Source organism: Atta cephalotes, assembly GCF_000143395.1.
Source record: "Atta cephalotes unplaced genomic scaffold scaffold00005, whole genome shotgun sequence".
Taxonomy (NCBI): domain Eukaryota; kingdom Metazoa; phylum Arthropoda; class Insecta; order Hymenoptera; family Formicidae; genus Atta; species Atta cephalotes.
In genome coordinates, this window is record NW_012130069.1 from 1,812,972 (window position 1) to 1,835,890 (window position 22,919).

At 33.4% G+C, this 22,919-nt stretch overlaps 1 protein-coding gene across 1 annotated transcript; it reads right to left on the reverse strand.

Annotated features, from left to right (window-relative positions):
* Positions 1-319: 319 nt before the first annotated feature.
* Positions 320-21,172, reverse strand: LOC105626520 (probable phospholipid-transporting ATPase IA). The gene is made up of 22 exons (XM_012207819.1): positions 20,833-21,172; positions 12,372-12,377; positions 10,086-10,318; positions 9,828-9,926; positions 9,632-9,742; positions 9,291-9,538; positions 7,814-8,094; positions 7,442-7,736; positions 7,120-7,343; positions 6,670-7,043; positions 6,468-6,605; positions 6,231-6,383; positions 5,958-6,155; positions 5,778-5,877; positions 5,457-5,701; positions 5,256-5,381; positions 5,026-5,166; positions 4,811-4,929; positions 4,592-4,726; positions 4,417-4,521; positions 1,551-1,648; positions 320-342 (listed from the first exon to the last, which is right to left on the reverse strand). Exons 1-22 carry the CDS (start codon positions 21,170-21,172, stop codon positions 320-322), a joined length of 3,792 nt encoding a protein of 1,263 aa, XP_012063209.1.
* Between the last annotated feature and the right edge of the window lie 1,747 nt (positions 21,173-22,919).

Genomic DNA, 22,919 nt, shown 5'->3' on the forward strand with positions numbered 1-22,919 from the left:
TAATAAAAAATTTGTCATCTCGTAACTAGATACTATTATAAAGTCGGAGCACAAAAACTTTTGTATAACACATAATACATAAAGCATAAGAAAATCAACCAATCAGAATCTTCTATTATTTTATTTCACAGAAAAAAAATAAATAAAAAATTTTGATTGATTTTTTACGAACTTATAATAAGCCATTATCTAAACTTTTAAGTCTTAAATCGTAAAAAATTGACCAATTATAGTTGAATATGACATAAAAAATAATCGAATATCATTGATCAATTTCTTATGCTTGTTTCTACCAAGTTTAATTTTAATCGTGGTTCAACTAACTCTTCAACTTTTTCTGCACTGAAAAAAAATATAATTAATTTTAAATATATAGTTCATTATAAATATAGTTATTTAGTTGAATACTGCCAATTAAATATTTATTAAATATAATTATATATTTATTTGATACAAGAAATGTTAATTTAATTTAACAATCATTTTTTTTATTGAACAAATATTTACTGTAAGTAAATGTTTAGTTGGCAATATTAAACTAAATATTTATTAAAATTAACTATATTTTTTTTCAGTGTAATTCTAAAAATTAAAAAAAAAGATAAAGAACAAATTGAACTAAGATAAAATTAATCTACATTGATAGAAACGCGCATTATAGACTTAAAATTTAAAACTTATAATAGTTTATTGTAAATAACCCATTATGCATTATGCGTCATGCAAGACTGTGTTCTTACCCTTAAAGGGTCGCAGCAAGGGAATCAACCAATCGAAATTCTTCTTTTCCTCTTTTATGGCATAAGAGGAAAGAAAAGATTCTTAATTGATTCGCTTATGCACTATGCGTTATGCAAAAGTCTGTGCTGCGGCTTTAAACGGAAAGCACAAATTCTTGCATAACGCATAAGGTATAAGAAATTGAACCAATCAGAGTTCTTTATTTCATAGAAAGGAAAGAAACGAAGAACTTTGATTTGTATATTTTCTTATGCATTACGTGTTATGCAAAAGTTTGTCCCCGTCATAAAGTTTGTATTTAAAATAATGGAAAAAGAAGAACTTCCAGTACACCTGGCGCAATGCATCGGCTGCTAAAAAGTATATATTTCAGCTACGAGATCAAACATGGTGCATGTGCAAGAGTGTGCAATTAAATAATAAAATTTAATGAAAACATGTAGAACTCGTTCAAAATAGTAACTTAAAATATTTTAGGACGGCACTCATCGATAAAATAAAGATAAATGGACGAGACGAACGGACGAACGAGATGAACGGACGGACGAGACGAACGGACGGACGAGAAGAACAGAAAGCCGGTGAAATTAAGCACGTGCTCGTATTAGAAATAAAGTGCGAAAAAGTAAAGTATATGAAGAAACAAGTTAAACAATTTACCCCAGTAAGAAAGTAGTTTCGCGAGGGTTATAAAGTTGTCGGAAGGGTTAATTGATTTGGAAAATCGTTAAGGGGTGAGCCCGATCCTAGGCATCATAAATGGGAATATCTCCGGCTGTGTGCGAGTGTCTGTGGAAGAGACAACTTACGTGATAGCTCCACCTCGACATTGACTCTGGAGGCGGCGTTCGAGCGCCTGGTGAAAACGCTTTTAACATTTTTCAGCAACCTCGCCGTCTCGGTCAATCTGTAAAGCCGGGCATTCAGCAATGATTTAAAGATTCTCGGCTGGCCGGAGAGAGCTCCTCTTACGTCCACGCGTCGCATGGACAAAACGAAAATTATAATTCGTTCTTTATTTTTTCTCAGTGTCTATCTTTCTAAATCGTCGCTCTATATAATCTCTCGCTTTCGGGATATTCTCGGCCGACAATGCTTTTCCAAACTCAAACGCGAAACTCCGAGTTTTCTTTTTGTTTCACATCGATGGATATTACGAATACGTGATAAGTGCGATACAATTACTGTGCAGGAGTAAAACAAGATGAAAAATCAAACGTGAAGATCGTGAGGAGTGGATGTTAATTTACTATAAAGAGAAAAATCGACACTACTCTTATTAGAAAATTAATTAATTAATTAATTATGATAATTAGACATGCGCGCTGCTGATAAGCAAGGTGTATACGTATGCTATCGCAAGCATGAACAAAGTTATAATTACTGCCTTAGGAATTGTGAATTACTCCGGGACATGAGAAAAATTGCGTGATTGCCGTTTTCAAATCGCTGTGCTCTGTGCTTAGCCTCTTTTAACCCAGCGGTACATTAAACGATCATGCGATCTCATTAATCGGCGGTGTTCTCGCTTGTTTGTAATGTGAAGAAAAAGAAAAAAAAGATATAAGTAGGAGTACTGAGAAATTATATACTGGGTACTGGGGAAGTACTTACACCTCGCGAGATCGGCGATGGCATGCACAGGTCTGCACGGGATACCACGTAAGAGAACACATCAAAAAAGACCGCATTAACGAACGACAAATCGTTTACAGTGAATTAGTATAGTAGCTGATACATCGTTAATTCTATAAGCTCTATTTACTTGAAGAATACGGTCAAAGTGATGCTACAAATGCTTTGAGGTATTTTTTAATTGGCCATTTAGTAAAATTCTTCTGATTGGTCAATCAAACGCCTCGAAATGCTTTGTAGTAAGACTTTGATCGTACTCTAAGAGAATAATTGAGAGGATACAAGGACTCTTCTAATGCTACATAACTCAAAATTCATTTATCCTAAGATAGAGGTCTAAATATACCGATGATCTAGCTCCATTGGAATATTTTATGTGCACGTATGTATACAGTTATAAAAAATAAGGGACTGATTTGCTGTCAATACGTATTATATGCTACAGTGAGAAAAAATATACTGAATTTAATAAAATATTTGTTTGAATAATACTAATTTAATTTACGGTAAATAGTATTTACTAAATAAAAAAAATGATAGTTAAATTAATAGTTCCTATACCAAAAATAAATATACATTTATATTTACACTTAGTAAATATTTAATTAATACTATTCAAACCAATATTTATTAAAATTTAATAATTTTTATCTCAGTGTAATAGGGAATACATTAATTGATGATCCTATGTAAATCATGAAGGATATGTAAAGTAAATTTAATTTGAAACAAAAGGCAGGATTAATAATAATGATAATGATAACAGAAAATATATTAGAGATACAATAGAACCTGTAGCACGTCACCGTATTATAATGCATTATTTTTTACAATCTTGCAAAATAATGCAAATAATTGAACCGGGAATGAAAGCCGTGCAAGAGATTCTATTAGATATGATATATTCAATACATCTAAATTAAATATATACAATTATATCTACAATTATTAATCATTATAATTGTATTCTTTGAACATTACATATCAAATATAAAAAAAAATATAAGAAATGCATATACATTTTTAACATAACTCAAAAAAAATATAAATATTTCTGGATACGCAGAGACTAGACAAATAATTCATAGTGCATACGTATACAGAAAACTGTGCTGCATAAAGTTCAGCACTGATCATTTTATATGCACAAGATTTATTACGTTAATTCTAATATTGCACTCGAAAGGAACATGTGCGCGCATAGTAATCGCATATACTAAATGCTTACTATATTGGCATTCTTGGAAGACTGGAATATATCGGATGGATGGGAAGATTATTCAGGAATATGAGATTTGAAGTGTTGCGGTTGATGCATGCTCGGAACGGTGCGTAAACCACGAGCCACGTGCTACAAACGGAAACACTCTCAGCCTACTGCGTCTTCGTCGCGGATAGATCAAGGTCCAATATCGATTTAACCATCGCTTCGTCGACCTCCTGTCATAATTCATATTTATCCGCTCAATTAGGAGGCAATGATATTCAAGTAAGCATAATTAAAGGTTTGTCACTTCAAAATGCACTCCGATTAACACGTAAGCGAACAGACAAACGACAGTTAGTTTAGGAAAATCAGATAAGTTTCCCGTGATTAGATTAGATTAATAGTTGTTACATACATGCACCTAAATGTACCAAAACATAAAGGATTTTTGTTCAGTTTTAGTCAAACCACTCAGGCACCAATATAAATCTATTCTCAAATACAAACAGTACGCGATAATGGAGCTAGAATCTAGAAAGCCATGCACAGTTTCGATAAGTCAACAAAATATATATGGTCATTAGAATGATTCATGCATTAATAGCACCAATAGAGTATTAAATGTTTTTACAATGTACGCTAATTTTTTCAACGAAACAAATTAATAATAAATCGATATTTTGTTTATCGGGCAGCCTAAATCGTCGATTATAATAATGCAATCTTTCGCCATAATCTGAATTAAATGTTAGAAAGCATTTCTTCTATCATTTAAAATGCCATTTTGTATTTTTTATGTATTAATCTTGGATAAAAGAAATGAAGATACTTACGAACTTCTATAATCCTGATTGTTGAATATATCACCAGGATCGGACTTCCTAATTTCATTCTCTCGAGCTGCTTCCGTTACAGATTTCCAAACTGTATTCTTCACTCTAACAAAATAGACCATAAGTATAAAATGTTATCGTACAAACGCGCGCCTTTAGTAGTAACTGTACTCACGCTTTTACTGTGATATCCAATAGTAATACCGCGATAGGTATTAATATAAGTCCTAGCCAAAAAACAGGCGATGAAAATAACATTTTATCATTACCCAGCATTACAGCACCAACGTTTAAGACGGGCCAAAAATTACTGCAATAACAAGAATGCATTAAATGTATTACTTGTTGTTAATGCATGAAAGTGCATAGCAATGTTATGTCGAAAGAATCTTACCTATATATAAAAATAAATAAGAACCAAAGTATTATAGACCCCCACGTCGCCAAATGGGTGACCCATGTCCACGAGTTTATTATTAGACCCGCCTTCCCGCATACCGTTACTACAACATACTGAGAAACCACACGCTATGTAAGTAATCTTTTTCATAAGAACTTTCATAAATTTTTTCTCTCATAGAATTACATAATATAAAGGATTATACTCACCGTATAGACGAAATTTCCTAATAAAAGATAACCGCCGTCTCTACCGTTTGCCCAAGCAACGTCTTGTTTCAGAGCCATTAGCGGCAGCCAGTATAATAGTGACGAATGAATTAATGCATTTATAATCCATACCCAAAATACCTATATTTAAATACGTAGATACATTTAAAAACGTCTCATTTTTTTTAAACTATACTATTATACTTCTAAATTTAACACTTTATATTTACTTTAATATTAAAGAATGATTCGCCGTTATTCTTCGTCGCATACAATCCTGGATGGGCTAAATGAGTTTCCGCGGAACACACTTTATCAAAGAGACCCATAGCTAACGGAGGCGCAGCGGTAAAGACCTATAAAATACACCAGAGTCATTGGAAATTAATTTTATTAGAACAAAATAATTTTGTATAGTTTTTAAAACTTACCACGTTGTAAAGCCCAATGGACCATCTTTCGAAAAGGATCTGCCCGGACCAGCCGGAATAGATGGCAAACCATAATTCGATAACATATAGACAGATATTCTTGTAAAATGAATATAAGATTAATTTACACATTCTGCTGTAATTCCAAGAGCCGTGAACAAATAATAAACGTTTCAGAAAACGAAATTGTGCAATGGAGTAATCAGAGGCACAAGCCGCTTGAAGACCTTCCACGCCTGAGATACCTACAAGAAGCGAAACATCGCAATATTTTAATGACAAAAATATTCAACAAAAATTAATAGGCACAATAAAACTTACCGACGCCAATGTGAGCTTTCTGTATCATAGCCACATCGTTTGCGCCATCCCCGATCGCAAGAGTCACCGCTTTTTTGTTACTCGTGATTAAATCAACCACCTAAATTGTCAAAACATTTGAAAGAAATTACATTTGCAATTGATTATATTATGTAAGTTCAAATAGAATTAAACTATTACCTCAGCTTTTTGAATTGGCGATACCCTGCAACAGATAACAACTTTGCAAGCTGAACACAATTCCAAGAACTCCATCCTGATGTCGCAAGACAAAGCGTAATCTAATGTACTGCCATCTATAATTAGGGCTACGTCGTTTTGGCATTTCAAATCAATCCCAAAATCAAGACAGCGTTGAATGATGACTTCCCTCGTTTTCTACGATACATGTTACGTAAGGCATTTTACGTTAGGTCGACTGAAAGTTTAAAACTTTGATAATCACCTACTTACATCCAAAGAAGATTCATTAATAATATAAAGTGGCATTCCATGTGTTATCAATTTACACGAGTACCCAATATTTATGGCAGTTTCCTGCTTATCTCCCGTCAATACCCAGACATGGATATCAGCTTGTATAAAAGCTTGTATTGTTTCTGGGACCTGAAATTATATAGCATTACAGAAATTCAATAAGACATTACAATTCCATGTTCAATTTTTTCATCATTTAATAGTATTCCATACTTGATCTTGTAGTTGATCTTCAATTGCAGTTGCTCCTAATAACGTAAGTTTAGTCTCAATAAAATTCGCAGCTTGTTCCAGCATACTTTCACGATTCCTAAGACTAATTGACGCTTTATGGTATGATTCGCGCCACCACTATAAAAAATTGTCGAAAGTTCTTAGACAATTTATTAACTTCAAAATAAAATAGAATACACACCTGGTAAACGTTATCAGGTATTTCTGCGGAGGCGAAACAAAGCGTCCGTAATCCATCGCTGGCAAAGGCTTCCAAATGTTCTAGGGTCGTCTCACGAAAATCCGCGTGCTCTAGGTCAAGATCGCTAGTTTCTAAAGAAGTCGACATCAATCTTTCGTAGATGACTGAGTCTGCGCCTTTGCAAAAAATCTTAATCTTTCCCTCAGGCGTTTTCACGATCACAGACATACGCTTCCTAGCCGAAGTGAATTCTATAACGTTCAGGATTTCGTAACGCAACGTCTCGCCTAAAGCTACAATTTCCACATAACTGGGCGTCCGCGTATCGAACACGTAGTTAAATTTACGTGCTCCATCCACTAGCGCTCTTTCATCTAACACGTAGAAAAAAGAATGTAACGTAATTCGTTAAACAACGTATCAAGTAAGAATTTCGCAAACGATTCTTACCAGGAGACGCTGCGTGATAGATTATGGAGTCATCTAATTTTTCAGGAATAACCGTGTGGCAAACCGACAACATAACCATAAACTCATGAAGTATGATCGCGTGCTCAGCTTTCTTCTTATCGATAGGATTCGACAAATCGCGTACGGACCTTCCTTCCATGATATCCTTAATTAACTCGCAGCTGCTATCACTTGTACTTTCGTCATTTAATGGATTTGGCAAACTATAAAATATTTAAAATTCAGCATACAAATTAATATTCGATGTTAGTATTATGAGTTCCTATGGCAGAAAAAAATATACCATTGACATGAAACTTACTCGTACAGTCTTCCACCGATCGAACATCGCTTAAATTCCATTACGTTTTTCGTAAGGGTGCCAGTTTTGTCTGTGAATATGTATTTAACTATCCCGAGTTCTTCATTCAGATTACTCGTACGAGCCATCGCTGGAGTATCCGTCTCCGGGTGATACATTTCTATATCCATATTAATAAACGTGGCCTGAACAAATCTCACTACTTCGAGCGTCACTTGCAACGATATCGGTATTAGATTATTGAAGAGAATAATAAACGTCAGTAGATTGAAAGCGAAGTTCTTAGTCATTTCTTCTGCAAGGAAAAAAGGGTAAAACTTGAGTACTTCTTGAGATGCTGCCAACAGAAGTCCGCCTGTACCATGCATTTACCTTGTAATCCCAGATACCAGAGACCTTCTTTGTTGGCATTCGTCCACATAACATTGAATATCGCAGAAAGAATGCACAACAGAAGAAGTATGAAAAATAGCATCAGTGTCTGCGTGTTGATCAACCGATCCAAAGTAGATCGTTTTAACGGCGCTGTCGTGGTATTATTCTGCATGAGTTTTGTGTCGTGTCCCGTGTATATCACTACACCAAACACCCACCGCGTATTCCGCAACACCGCGCCACGGAGTAATAATTGATCGGGTCCTAAAGCTACGCTCCTGTGAAAGAACAATGCCGCTTGTGATGTAATAACGCATTAACTAATGCACGACATGAAGATATAAAGACGTTACAACAGATGTCATTTTCATTAATAAAAATATAAAAATATTTAAGACTTCGTAGTTGATAAATGACGAATTGACATAAACCCTGATAAAAATTTTTCTCAGAATTTTTATAAAAATTGTGAAGCACATTTTTTAGAAATGTTAAGAAGTCTACCTACATCTTTTCTTAAATCTTTTCTTTGAATGCTCATTCTTTTTTCAGATTTTTTTTTAATGTTTCAGCGGAGGCGTTACGACCACCTTCTATGCTGGAATTTACTTTTGCGTCTCATCACAAGAATTGCTAAATCTCTGAAGCTCAATCTCCCGCCAACGGCAACGAACAATTAAAAAAAAAAAATTCCACCAATTTGCATATACGAATATAATAAATTTAATATTTTCTTTTGTAATAATATATTTAACGATTAATGCAATATACTATTACATTTTCTGGCTTTAGTTTTTGAAAATATATTCTGATTACGTCTTCAATTGTTATGTAATCAAGACTGATTACGTAATCAAAACTGTTCGCCAAATCTTATTCAATTGACATCATAGCTAAATCGCATGATCGCGTCATTGTATTTCTCAGATAATTCTTTATTATTTTTAATTTTGAAAAAGATGCCTCTGCAGTTGCCACAAATATTGGCACTATTAATAAGCTCTGTAACGTATTGTAACTATTGTTAAATTTGAAAATATTTTTAGAAAACCACTTTTAGCTTTCATTTAAAATGTCAAATAAGGTAGAGCTTTATATATATAAGAACGCTGCCTATTAAAATTTTGTGTCTCTCCAAATTTTACGCCCTATGCTGGAGCGCTGCTTAGTGCTTCGTAACGCCTCCAAATTATTTCAGAATATTTATATGTATTTTAGAAAAGATATAGACTTCTGAAAGTGTTCCAATTTGTATAAAAAAAATTTGAGAAATTTTCTAAAAAGTTATTGAATTATTCAGAAATTTTAAAAAATTTGTTTGAGAAATTTAGAAAAAAATGTTCACCAAGAAATCCAGATATGAGAGAATTTCAGGATCATAAATAATAATAGATTAACGTAATGAGAAGGAAAATGCGCAATGAGAAGGAAATATAATTGAAAGTATTTTGCACATGCATGTTTATGTTCTTACTGTTTATTGGTCTCCCGTAAGACTCCGTGGAACTCATACAAATGTCTATTGGGCGGCTCACACTGGATGTTCGCGCGAAAATTCATTAATTCCGCGGTATCCAAGAGATTGGCAGTGTCGGGATGGGCCTGTCGGATTTTCAGATTCGTCTCACCATCCAGGTTGGCGGTCTCTATGAAGGACATACCCTGCGGCTCCGACGATGACAACAAAATCAAGTCAGCAGGGAAGAAAGTGTTGTTGTGAACCTATGCATATTAAAGAGAGCGATTCTAGCGGGGGGATGTAACCGGCGATTAATTATTATCACATGAATGATCTTGGCGAAAACAGGGAGCAACCTTAACCACATCGCCGACGGCCACGGCGCGCCACTGTATCCATTGCCAGCGCCCTTCTCTCAGCACCTCTACTTCCCTCATATTTATTTCATCATCTGCTCTATGTCTTTTCTAAAAATTGATAAATATGTAAAATATATTTATACAATTATTCTAATAGTCATCATAAAGAAAATATGATAACAAATATACGTACAACATCCTCGATTATCTCTTTCAAAGCGGATACACTAAGGATAAAAATCAGTGGAACTAATGTAGTCCAACGTCCTGTCGGAGACACATCTGGTATTTGCTGAAAATTTAAATTGAAGAAAAATGCTTCCAATACATATATAATATAAAGATCCTTTCTTTTACTTAGAAAAAATTTGTGAAAAAATATTATTAAGGAATTTCGAATTTTTGTTCGTTGTATCATGTCACATTCGTAATATTTCTGTACGAACTTTACCTGCATAAGTGCGATGAACAGGAAGAAACAGTTGCTGTAGCGACGGAATTGTTCGAACAGGAACAGGGGTACGAACGATAGAAATGAGTATTTCGCGGTAGTAATGTGATTGTTTTTATATTTCGCAGGTTGATGAGGGGCATTGACGAAAATTACTCTTTCTTCGCCATCATTCTGTTGCGTAGCTGGTTGATCATCACCCTGTGAGCCATTTTCCGCCCTTATCGGACCAACTATAACACAAAATGCATTCAATTTTATATGTATCGTTTCTTTGCAAATACAACATTCATAATCTCAGTATTAAATTTTCCTTTTTCATTTAATTCAATAATATCAATAGTTATATATGTATATCATTTATATATGTATAATTATATATGTATATATGTCTCGTAGTTATAATCTATATTTACGTTTAACTTTTCTGTCTGAATCTCTTTGACTTAAAATATAATCTATTTTCTTGCAAATATTTTATTAATTATTTTAAAACTTTTCTCTCTAGTATCTGATAATTTTATCTATTAATGTGAAATTTTTTTTCTATAAAATTTTTCGTTCTTTAGAATTTTTTTTATTATATTGACCCACAAACAATTTACTTCAAAATAACACAATTCAATTAATAACGTCAAATAACATTTTTTAAGTTATGTCTTTTGAAGCAAAGAAACAACACGATCGTATAATAAATTTGAGTAGAATTATTTAACAGGATTAATCAATAATTTAATCAAATATTTAATTTAACCAACAATTTAATAAAACGTTTTCCATTTCCTATGTAATTTCTTTCCATAAACAAGAAAATCTCTTACAAAAGATTCGTCCAATTTATCTTGGAAAGAAAATCGAACAATTTTGCATAGCCCGCAGGTTTCTCCGAGTTTCTATTATAGACTTGCATTTTTCCACTCGTCAGATACAGAAATACATCTTCGGCCGAAGGAAAGGTTAATGTAAAGAACGTAGTCACGCTACTTTATCGAAGATTTCGATCGTAAGAGTGTTATTGTGGCCAGACATAAATGACATTCGTATCATGCTATTTCTTCTATAGCCACCAGCCGTGTATCGTTCCGCCCACAAGCAGCGAACTGACAGTTGCACCGCGACACAATTCGCAGCAAATGACCACTATTAAAGTATTATACATAGCTCGCTAAACTTGAAAGATAAATAATACGGCTGCAAGTATCGTAGTGTGTTCTTGGCCGATGCGCAACGAGCGCAATTTACACAAGAGTCCTCAGTTTATCGTCATGCATTTACGTAATTTACATTTACCATTTATTGATTTATGCAATATTGACTTTATATGTTTGCTATGTACGTATGTATATACAGATGATTACTACATTATTTTTCTTTCATTATTTTCTCACTATTTTTCTTTATTTTTCTTCAAAACAGATAAATAGGAAGAATTGAATAATTAAATAATATATAATGGTCAGAATAAAAATACTGGCGCTACGTTATTTGTATCATATTTTTTTTTAATTTGGCAATTATATCATTCGATAGAGCCAAGTTTCAGCTTTGAGAATTTCTATTTTTTTAATTGCAATACGACGATTTATCACAGAGCAATCAAAGTTAAAATGCTCCTTTTATTTAATTCGTAACTCAGTCACAAAAAAATCTTAGAAACAATTTTGTAGAAATTTTAAGTTATCACGTTAAAAAGTTGAAAATTTTCGCAAATTTTTTTTTAGTATATAACAGGCCTACAAAATGAGAAGAAAATTTCCTATTTTATTCAGCTCGTAGTTTTCATATAAAAATTACCAAACTCAGAAGAACTCAAGACATAGTGATCTTTTAAAAGAGATTTTAAGCTTTAAAATTATCCTTTTTTAAAATTTAAATTTTGTTTATTCTTAACAAAGTTACAGATGTTCGAATTTTGAAGTTCATAACACAATACATTTTGGGTTTATTCGGATTTTTAATCGGATATATTTTGATTTTAATACAATAATAAAATAGAAGAAATTTCTCTGCATTTGATAAAATAAGTTAAAATCTATAAATAATCTCTATACATTTAAGTACAATGACAACAATTCAACATCATTGTAAACGTCAATAACATCTCGTTGCATTATAATAGAATTTAAAAACGTATGACATTGTATATATCTGTTCTCTATATTCTGCAGAAATGGATTTTCACAATTTTAGAACACTCGCTGCCGATTCGAGAATACGACTACGTCAATAGAATAAAAGATATGTAGTCGCAACTGAGATAAGTACGCTTAATAATCCAATGTGTACTTTCATCTATGCTGCCATTTAAAGAGATAGACTTTGACGTATAAAAATTTAAATGATTAATTACACTTAATACATAATAATTACCGTAATATAAAAAATTATATATTATATTTTATATATTATATATTATATATATATAATATAAAATAATCCAAAAGTAGCTTTTTTAGCTTTATTTTGCTGTAATTCAGAGAGATAGACTTCGAACATGAACTTAAACAATTTACTACATTTAATACTTTTAATAATATTATAACAGAAATTATATTATATTACTGTTACATAATATGTATCTCATTGTATTATTATTATTATTATTATTATTATTATTATTATTATTATTATTATTATTATTATACATAATAATGCTCTGCGTATTATATTACTGTAATAATATTACAAAATGCAATATGTTGGAACAAAAATTCGTAGCACTATGAACGTCAAAATTCAAGTAGTTGTAACTTAAAAATGAACATAATTTAAATTTAAAAAAAGGATTTTAAAGCTTAAAATTCTTATTTTCGATAGGTCATTATGTCATTTAAGTTTCTATAAGTTCTATAATTTTTACATATAAAAAACTACAAGCTAGAAAATTTTTCTCTTACTTCGTAGGTCTGTCAGATTTAAAAGCAAACTCGTGAAAATTTTCAACTTAATAACATAAAAATTTAAAGTTTTTCTTACAAAATCTTTTTTTAATATTTCTAAAATTTTTTGTTACTGAGTTATCACGGATTAAATAAAAGAAGCATTATACTTTAATTGCTCATAACTCTATCAAAAATTCAAATCGTGCAATTAAAAAACAGATTCTTAAAGTTAAAAAATACTATTGAATGTCAATTCTTTTTAAACATATAGACAAATGAAGCATCGTTACAAACTTTAGTTCCAACAAATGTATTAACAGTCAGATACATTCTTCAGAATAAAAATAAGAGATAAGAGATAAATCTTTATAAAAAATTCTTAGTTCTCTCGAGCATATTGTTGATATTGGCGGCACTATCATTGACTTGTATTATGAGATAACAGGAACATTAAACGAGAAATTATCTTAATTCTGTTATATCCTATACATTGTAATATACATACAACAAATTTGAAGATATTATCCATTGAAATTATTTAGTTCTATCGATATTATCTGAGATATGAACATAATTTATATATTGAAAAAATATATTGGAAAAAATTAATTTGAAAATTTAATATTTAATATTTAAAAATTAATTTGAAAGAAATTAACTTTTTAGTATGAATTACTTATTGAAATAATTGCCCTTGAATTGAATTAAAAAAATTTTGTTATTATAGATCCATTAAAATCAAGTTTGAAAGACTAACAAAGACTAATAAAAAAGATTTCTTTGAGCACTATTAAAGCATTATTAAATTGTTAGAAGTAAAAAAATCCATGAAAAAATCACCCGATCAGCTTCATCGACTGTATTTTTGTATTGACATTCCCGCGGTCTTTAGTATTTTGCTATTGAATTAATCCTCGCACGCGCTTGTCCGGGGATGACTTACGGGTTTGGGCGTGCAAGTAAAGATGCACCCGGGATCGGAGTTCGTTGAACCATTGCATCAGCTTCGTGGCGGCGATTTCCATGATCGTTAGTCGTCACGTGTACCGTTTCTTTTGTCGGATCTTTCTATCTCTAACTCTCTTACTTCTTCGCACGCACGTATCTCACATGTCTACACACGCGCTACGCCCTTGCCAATTCATGTTCCTTTCTCCGTGTTGCTCTGCCTAGACGAATGATAATCGAGTGTCTCTTTCTCTCTTTCACGCGTGCGGCACTTTGATAGGAATTCGTGCCGCAGCCGGATCGGAGTAGCAGCTGCAAGGTCGCCGCATCGGGAAAACGGCAACGGGGAAGACGACGGGAACGACGTCAGTTCCGCGACGCGGTTTGAATCGCCTGTAAAAACCCCGATGAATAATCCTCCCCCTTTAATTGCATCGATCGTCGCGCGCGATGTGCCGCGCAACGATGTCGGTGCGCGTTGCGTTCGCTTCCATTCGGGGATACGGGGAGGAGAAACATCGACGCCGACGCCGACGCGCCTCCACTGGTCGCGGTGACTTTTTGAGGTTATGCCGAGGCTGACGTGCTCGAGGAATGGTTTCCGTAAATAACGGTCGGCTTATCACAACACGTGATTATTCAGTTAGCCACGAAGTACGTTTGGTGAATGTCTGGCGAACGCACGACTTCGCGCGTTTCCGCGCGAAAAAAAAAGACTGCACCAATAGTTTGCACCGATGCATCGCATCGCGTCATACTAACGACGACAACGACGACGACGACGACGACGACGACGACGACGACGATGACGACGACGACGACGTTATTGTCACATGTTTACAGTGCTGCGTAGCGTGCATCTTATACAGGGTGTCCGCGTGTATTTCGTTGGCCTTTCTCGAGTCTTAATCCGCAATACTTCTACAGCACAAATGTACGCATTAATAATAATAAGAAAATTATTATAAAATACAATCAAATTATATAACACAAATATAGATATTTATATTATATAATAAAATAATATGATAATGATAATAATATTAAAGAAATAGAAAGTTTAATATTGAGATAGAACAAAAGTTCAAGAACAAAAATAGCGTTACGAACTTTTACTTTAAAATTTAAGCATTTGTAATTCCGTTAAAAATGAACAAAATTTAAACTTTAAAAAAGTTTTAAAATGATTTTAAGAAAGTAGAGATTTTAATAAAAAAGTAGAGATTTTATTAAAATCTTTACTTTCTAAAGATCACTACGCTTTTTGAATTCTTATGAAATCATTTTTCCTTATAAAAAATTACGAACTGGACAAAATGGGAAATTTTCTTCTTTATGGACTGTCACGTACTCAAAAATAAATTCACGAAGATTTTTGGCTTTCTATTGTAAAAGTTTGAAGTTTCCCTTACAAAATCGTTTTTTTTAATGTTCCTAAGATTTTTTGTTATTGAATTATCGCGTTGTTAAATAAAAGAAACATTTTGACTTTGATTGCTTGTAACTCCATTAAAAATCATCATGCCGCAATGAAAAAAATAGATTCTCAAAGCTAAAACTTTTTGCTCTATCGAATAATATAACTGCCACTTTTTTTAAAAGAATATATAAACATGATACAATCTTAATAGGACACTTTATTCGAGGAACATTTTGGTGAATTCTTACGACATTCTTACGACATAGGGATATCCTCTGAATGGACGTTCTTTGGAACGTCCCTTGGAGATTTGTGCTATTAGGGAAATAAAACAACAAACTTTTTGTTCCAAATTTTGTTCAATACGTTTATAATAAATGCTTGTTCGTCAAAAAAAGTTTAATCTGTGGATTGCTCGAAGAAATCAAAGTTTGACATCAAAAAATAAACGCACAGGAACGGGACACCCTGTATTCGTTCGATAAGTTTGACTGACCAAGAGTATCAAGAATTTACGATACGTGTTCCATGCGTCTAATGAAAAATCAACGAATGTATGAGACATAAATGAGGATCTCTAGAACGTCGCGACGTCCTCGGCGTCGCAGAAACGATCCAACGTGACGCCGCGATGGATTTAATTAACGTCGGATTATCGATTTCCCGTCCGCTCGTAAAAAAAACTCGGCGACGCACTACGCCACGCCGAATACGTTGTCGTCCGGGAGATAACGATTACGTAATGCGGTTACGCGATGGTGGGCGGTCACGTAATCCCGGGCGTTATTACATCCCGTCCTCCGTTCGCATGCAAAACGTTCGCGCTCGTTTATCGAACGACCGTAGCGCTAAAATGACACGATTAGCATTTCCGTCGCGTACATTTCACCTCCTGACTTCGCAGATATACGCATGTTTATGACACATTGCCGTAAAATATGAAAACTGGATCTACGAGAAAATACTTCAAAAATATTTCAACAAAATACTTCAACAGAAATTACATTAACTACGTTCAGCAGAGAAAGCAGTTTTACAATTGTTGTAAAATTCTTTAAAGGCTTTAATTGTTTCATTTTTAGATAAACTTGTGATAATTTATCTAATGGATAAATTAAAGAATAAAAGCAAGATAAAGTAAGAAAGTAAGAAAATGAGCTGAAGTTTATCAAAAGGTGGAACAACGCAGCTTAATATGATTTATTTATGCATTTAGGTCCAGTGAAAAATTAAGAGCAAGACCAATGTTAAAGAAGTTTACACATATAAAGTGTTTTCTCTGCTGAACAGTCAAGAATTAATTTGAAGTATAAATGTATGAAGAGAGCAGGGAAGTCTTGCTTTTAAATTTCGGAAAGGAAAAATAATGAAATTATGAAAATCATTTTTATGACCAAAAGTTAACTCGTTTGCTAATGCATATTTCAAGAAAGTTCACTGAAGATTCTCAAAGACTTTAATAATAAGTAATCGACTTTCGTAAGACTTGAATAAAAAGTAAATATTCAACAAGGACGAGTGAGAGTAAAAGAATTATGATAAACATCATGCGTAAATTATGTTTAACTTCTTTTTACATCATTTACAAGACGATCAAACGTTTCGACTCAATTCAAGCCATATCATCAGCATTTCATTAATATGAATGATGAATCTACAAAAGATAAAAGAATTGCATCTTCGGTGAACTCATCGTTCACATTAATAAAATGTTTGAATTTTAGATATCGCTGATGATGGCTTCGTCCAATTGTCTTGTAAATAATATAAGAAGTACAATTTATAATGATTAAAATACAGCACACCGCGCAGTTCTTTTACTCTCACTTGTCCTTGTTGAATACTTTTTATTCAAATCTTGCGAAAATCGATTAATTACTATTAAAGTCTTTGAGGATCTTCAGTGAATTTTCTTGAAATATGCATTAGCAAACGAGTTAATTTGCTGAATATTTACTTTTTATTTAATATAAGTGTTTTAATAAATTTTGTGCCAAAAGAAATTTTGCCTCCTTTCTGATTGAAATCCTATATTAATCCTTTTTCATTATAATATATTTTTTTCTTTTATTACAAATTTAAAATGCGCTGTCATATATATATATTCATCGGTTTGAACAAGATCACGGAAGTATTCGATCCATCATCAGAATTAATGCAATGTATGTCCCGTTTGATTGATAGCAATTAAAATCGTAGCAATTAAAATGTTAGTAAAAAAATTAGGATAATAAATTACATTTTGTAACATCATCATAAAACTGGATCTGCAATAAATAAAAAAAAATTTAATGCACAAATTACATTTTCCTTAAGAATTAATTTCAAGCACATTAATCTTCTCTTATTTTTAATATAGCTCATCTCTTTTAAAGCAAAACTAAAATATATCAAAAATGCAGACTATTGGTCGGCTTGGGTTAGAAATTGGGTTAGGAATTATTCATTTACATTTTATTATTTCCATTACAACAAAGGATATGCCAAATGTGCGATATGTGAGCCAACACCAATATTGGATTACATATGAATTGGTGTCGGCTCACATTGGCATTTCCTTTCTATATCAATGTATTTATAATTCAATTTATTTTGGAGAGCCTTATTTTTGTATTTCTAATTTATTTTATTGTCCTTTATAAGAATTGCCTTGCTCGATCACGATAATTCGAATATTAGAACATTATAGCAAAAAAAAAATCAGATAATGATATCGCTTGTAATCATTACATGAAGAAGATGATATTGAAACACGCAATTCAGGTCTTTTATATTGTATTAAAAAGAGATATAAGAGAAGCTTAAAATTAATTTTTAAGAAAAAATGTAGTTTGCTACAGTTGTTTTTTTATTCATTACACTGGAAAAAAAGGGTCTAATGCTTAATTAATTAAAATTCTAGTTGAAAATGAACAAATTAGAAGTTTCTCGTTGAATTTATAATTCTAGTTGAGACGATCCTAATTGAATTGAAAATTTTAATTGCTTTGACCAAAATCTTCTGATTCGCTAATTTTCAACCAGAGATTTTTTCACGAGAATAGATCAAGGTTATGCTCTTTTATGAAACTGAAAGGAGATTGTATCACCGGCAATGAATGTGGAATCAGAATTATTTATAAAACGAACATCTCTTTCAATTCTGTGAAGTTTAACGCTACGAAATAAATGCTATATTAGCGAGATTTTTAAACTGATGACATTTAACTTATTTATAATTCGTCCTCACGTTATTGTATAATCAATACGAAATACTCTCACATTTTAGCTTCGCGTAACTCAGTAAATAAAATATCGAATCGATCTTTCGTTCTATGCAATTTTTGTTTTGTAGGACAGTCAGAAGCGCATACATTGAAAAAAATACTTAATAACTACAAAATTAAAAAGTCTCTCTACATTTATTTCAATTCAAGTAAAAAGATCGCGACGCCAAAATTCTAAACGAATTGGTACATCTCGTTCGACGATTGAACGAGCCTTCCGCAAAGGAGAAAAGTCAACATATCTGGTCGCCCGCAATCGATCCTTCGTACCTTTTCTCCGTCTCTCCGTTAAATAATAAAACGGATACGTTCTACGCACGCACTTGCCTCACGCACACAATTTTTCGAAACGACACAATGCGGTACGGCAAGAAAACGGATACGATCCGATATATGATCCGCTCTCGCCCGAATCGGGGTAACGATTGCCTGAAACAAGTGCGTCTACATCATTAGACGCGCGTCGGAAGGAGCCTCTTCCCTCGCCACACCCCTGTTGGCGCAACAACGACGAAGACGACACGTCGGCGGCACTATAGGTGTTTACATGCACGTGTGTTGTTAACGCGCACACGCGTCGTCCCGGCTGATCGATTCCGTCGGGAAATCCGCGTCGCGCGATATCCAGGACGCCCATGGGATTCGCACGACTGCAAATATCCCGCAACACTTGGCACACGTTCAATGTCAAAATATCATGTTCAGATGCTGCTGAATTGATTATGGCACCTTTCCCGCGAGTGCGACGCAATGCGATCCCGAGATTGTTATGTACACCCTGAGTTTCACCGAATAGATTTCTGTTAAACTATAGAAAACATAGAAAACAAGAGTTAAACTCCCTCTATTCTGATTGGAGGAAAAGAAGAAGCATTCCCAGTCTTGCTGAATGGATTTCCGTTAAATTCTGAAGCCAAGAGCCAAACTCCCTCTACTCCGACCTTGCAGTCGACGGTATCAAAAAAAGTGAAATGCTTCCCAATCGTAAATGGTGTAAAGTCAGAATCCAAAATCCGCAATAATATATGAAAAAAGAAGATAAGTCTCCTTGAAGTTTGGACTTGGAATTCAATAATTTTTGTAATGCTTTTTATTGTTTTTATGCAAGGCTCATGCTTGTTACCGATGCAGCACTGATTCCAAGGGGTGGCCCAGACGAATGCGTCAATCACATTCACGTGCTACACCGAAAACGCATGCGCCCATCGTCGGCAACAAGTTGGTGTCAGCACCGACCGTACTCCGGAACGCAACGACTCCACGAAAGGAAGCGTGGAGAAGTGTGCAGTGGCGTGATTATACATATAAACGGCATCGATAGGCCAAGGACAAACTGACGACGCCATTAGTAGGGTGGTTTCCTCCCCCTACAACCGCTTAAAAGGGCCACATTTGGCGAATACCATTACTATCACGAGTCCCACCAAGCTTCGTTTTGTATTGAAGAATACAATTTTTAGTGCATAGATAAAATTAAAGATTTCTAGGTAGAAACCTTGAATTGATTTTATCAAGGAATTCTTGTAAATTATCCTGAGTTATCAGGAAAATTGATAATCGCCGAACTAAGGACTTTAGCAACTAAACGTTATTTGTCGTTCAACATAAGACTTTTGTTCACTCATCACTATTACCTTAGATTGTGACGTCAGAAGCGCGAAAATACACGATAAAAATTCTGGCCATGTGAAATGAAAATAAAATGGATTGCAGTGTTCTAATGAAATTAGAAATACACCGCAATCGATAAAACCAATTTATAAAGTGCATCGAAAATTCCTTTTATTTTGTTAAATACTAAATAATCATATGTGTTTACGGAAATAAACGGTTATGCATAATTCAGTTTCATATATCTAGAAATAAATTATGCATAACTAGAAATAAAATAAGCTGGCAAACTATTAAATTAATAATATAGCATAATAATATAACAGAAATAAGTATGTGTAATTTAATTTCTCCCCAAAAAAATAAAAATATAGTTTTCAATATATTTTATAAATTTATTCTGTTAATTGCAAATATTGTTTTATTAAAAAATATTTCTATTCAAATATAATTTGCCAGAATTGTTATTGTACTTTTTTGCTGCTGATGTCATGATCTGAGATAGTAGTGGTGAGTAAACAGAAGCTCTAAAGCGAAGTTCGTTTCAATAATAATTTGATTCATTATCTACGTAGAACGTATTAATTCTAAGTAATTAATTGACAAATTAATTTACTTACCATCGGAATCCGGTGATCCGGTCTCCTGCAGCTCGATGTGCTCCCGCGTTCTTCGTTTGCTACTGCCACGTGTAATGGGATCCAGACGAAGACCGATATTGTCGACATTATCGATGTCTCCGAGATCGATGGGGCTGCCGATGATGAAGGGCCCGGTGGATTCCTGTTGTGCGCCGTTGTTCGCCCGATTAGCCGCAGGTGACGCGTTGTCGTTGTTGTTACTGCTGCCGTTGTGCAGGGATGTGTCGTCCATATGCGGTATGGAAGAGAGATCCGGCGGGGTGAACGGTCGCAACGGCCCAGGACTGGGAACCCGGGGGTTCCCCCTGGCTGATTGCATTGACTGTGCCGGCGCCTGCAATGAAATCGACGACACAATCGATTTACTCGTGACCTTTCACCTCACCAACGCGAGAATACATAATGTATAGCTATAGTCAATGCAAGAGCTGATTCGTATACTGATTTCGGTACGCTGAGAAAAAGATAAGATATAAATTAAGAAAGAAAAATCGTATAGTATCGTAAGTTCCAAGAAATTTGGTATTATAGTGAATGGCAAAAGTTCTGAAACAGCTAATATCTCAAAAAATATTGATTTACTTAAAAAATATTTGAAACAAAAATAATAGGGTTTCCAAAAAGTAATCAAATGATGATATTAATTTGACCTTGGAATGATCTGAGGAAATGCTTTCAAGGTCAACACAAAAACGGTCTTAAACGGATTCAACTCATTTTTCATAGTATATCTTTGTAGCTGACGTTGAGACGTTTCCAGAACACTGGTTACAAACTTTTTCTTCATAAGAACTTTCCGAGTTACGGCATTTGAAAGTTACAGTATCGCCGGCATTAGCATTAAATTTCTTGGAACCTATGAACCTATACGGTTTATTTGTCTTTTTTTTAAATTTACATCTTATGTCTATTAATATCAAAGATTTTCACTAATTTGTTGTACAAATCGAGATGATCTTTGGTTAGAACGTTTTTAACGTTCGAAGAAAAGAATATCTTATGTTCAGAATTTGAATCGTATTGTCTGGGCATTATCAAATTTTAGATTAAAGTTAATGCCGATTTAGGATCAAAATTATCTCATTTTACGGTATAGTAGTATTTTATTAATCGAACATTTGATTGAAATTATTTTACCAAAGCTTTTCATCTAACTATATAATTTCTGATATTATTATTAGATTTTTTTCAATGTAGCAAAGAATAAATGACGCGAATGGTAAGAAACAACTGACATGGAATTCATATCAAAGATTTTGTAATTTCCTTTAGTGACTTCCTTTAGTTTCTTAACCGATTAATCATCGATATTAATATAATATATATATATATATATATATATATATATATTTATTCTAATATCCTTCGCATATTTCTCGAGATATTTGCACCCGTTGCAATGCAATCCAAGGCTTAGATCATACCTGATTAAAGACACAACGAGGGCTTTATAATGACGCAGATCGCGTATCGTGCGTATAATAAATCTATAAAATAACAGGCGACAATAGCACGTATATAAAATATCTGATGACCCTGAATGAAATTATATCAATCTCTCACGGCATTATACGTCACTCGGTTCATTCACTCGCGACTGTTTCATCTTACGCGTCATGTACGACGTACGTATTGTATTTCCTTCCTAGAAACGAAACTCCTTGACAAGGTAAAACTGATTGAGCCTTGGTGACCTGATTTATTCCTTTCCCTGAATTAGCCGGAATTGGCGAGGCTAAGAGCGAAATTGTTGAGTCACATAGTGGACAAAAAGTCTATAAATATTCTATAGAGATCAGAATTGTCAGAGTTATTCATGTCAAAAGAACAAAGCTCTGACAACTGTGATAGAGTGTGACATTTTCGAGCGAGCGTTAACTATTCTTATTGAAGCATCTTCTATTTTTAAATTACGAATTTTTCAGATAATTATTTTCTCATTTTCAACGTATCTTCTTCGTTTGACAGAACGGATTCGGAATAAAAAATGAAATAAAATTAAAAAGCTTTATATGACACTGCTCATTATTTATGTACTATATGTTCACTTGAATTTAAAAAAATTC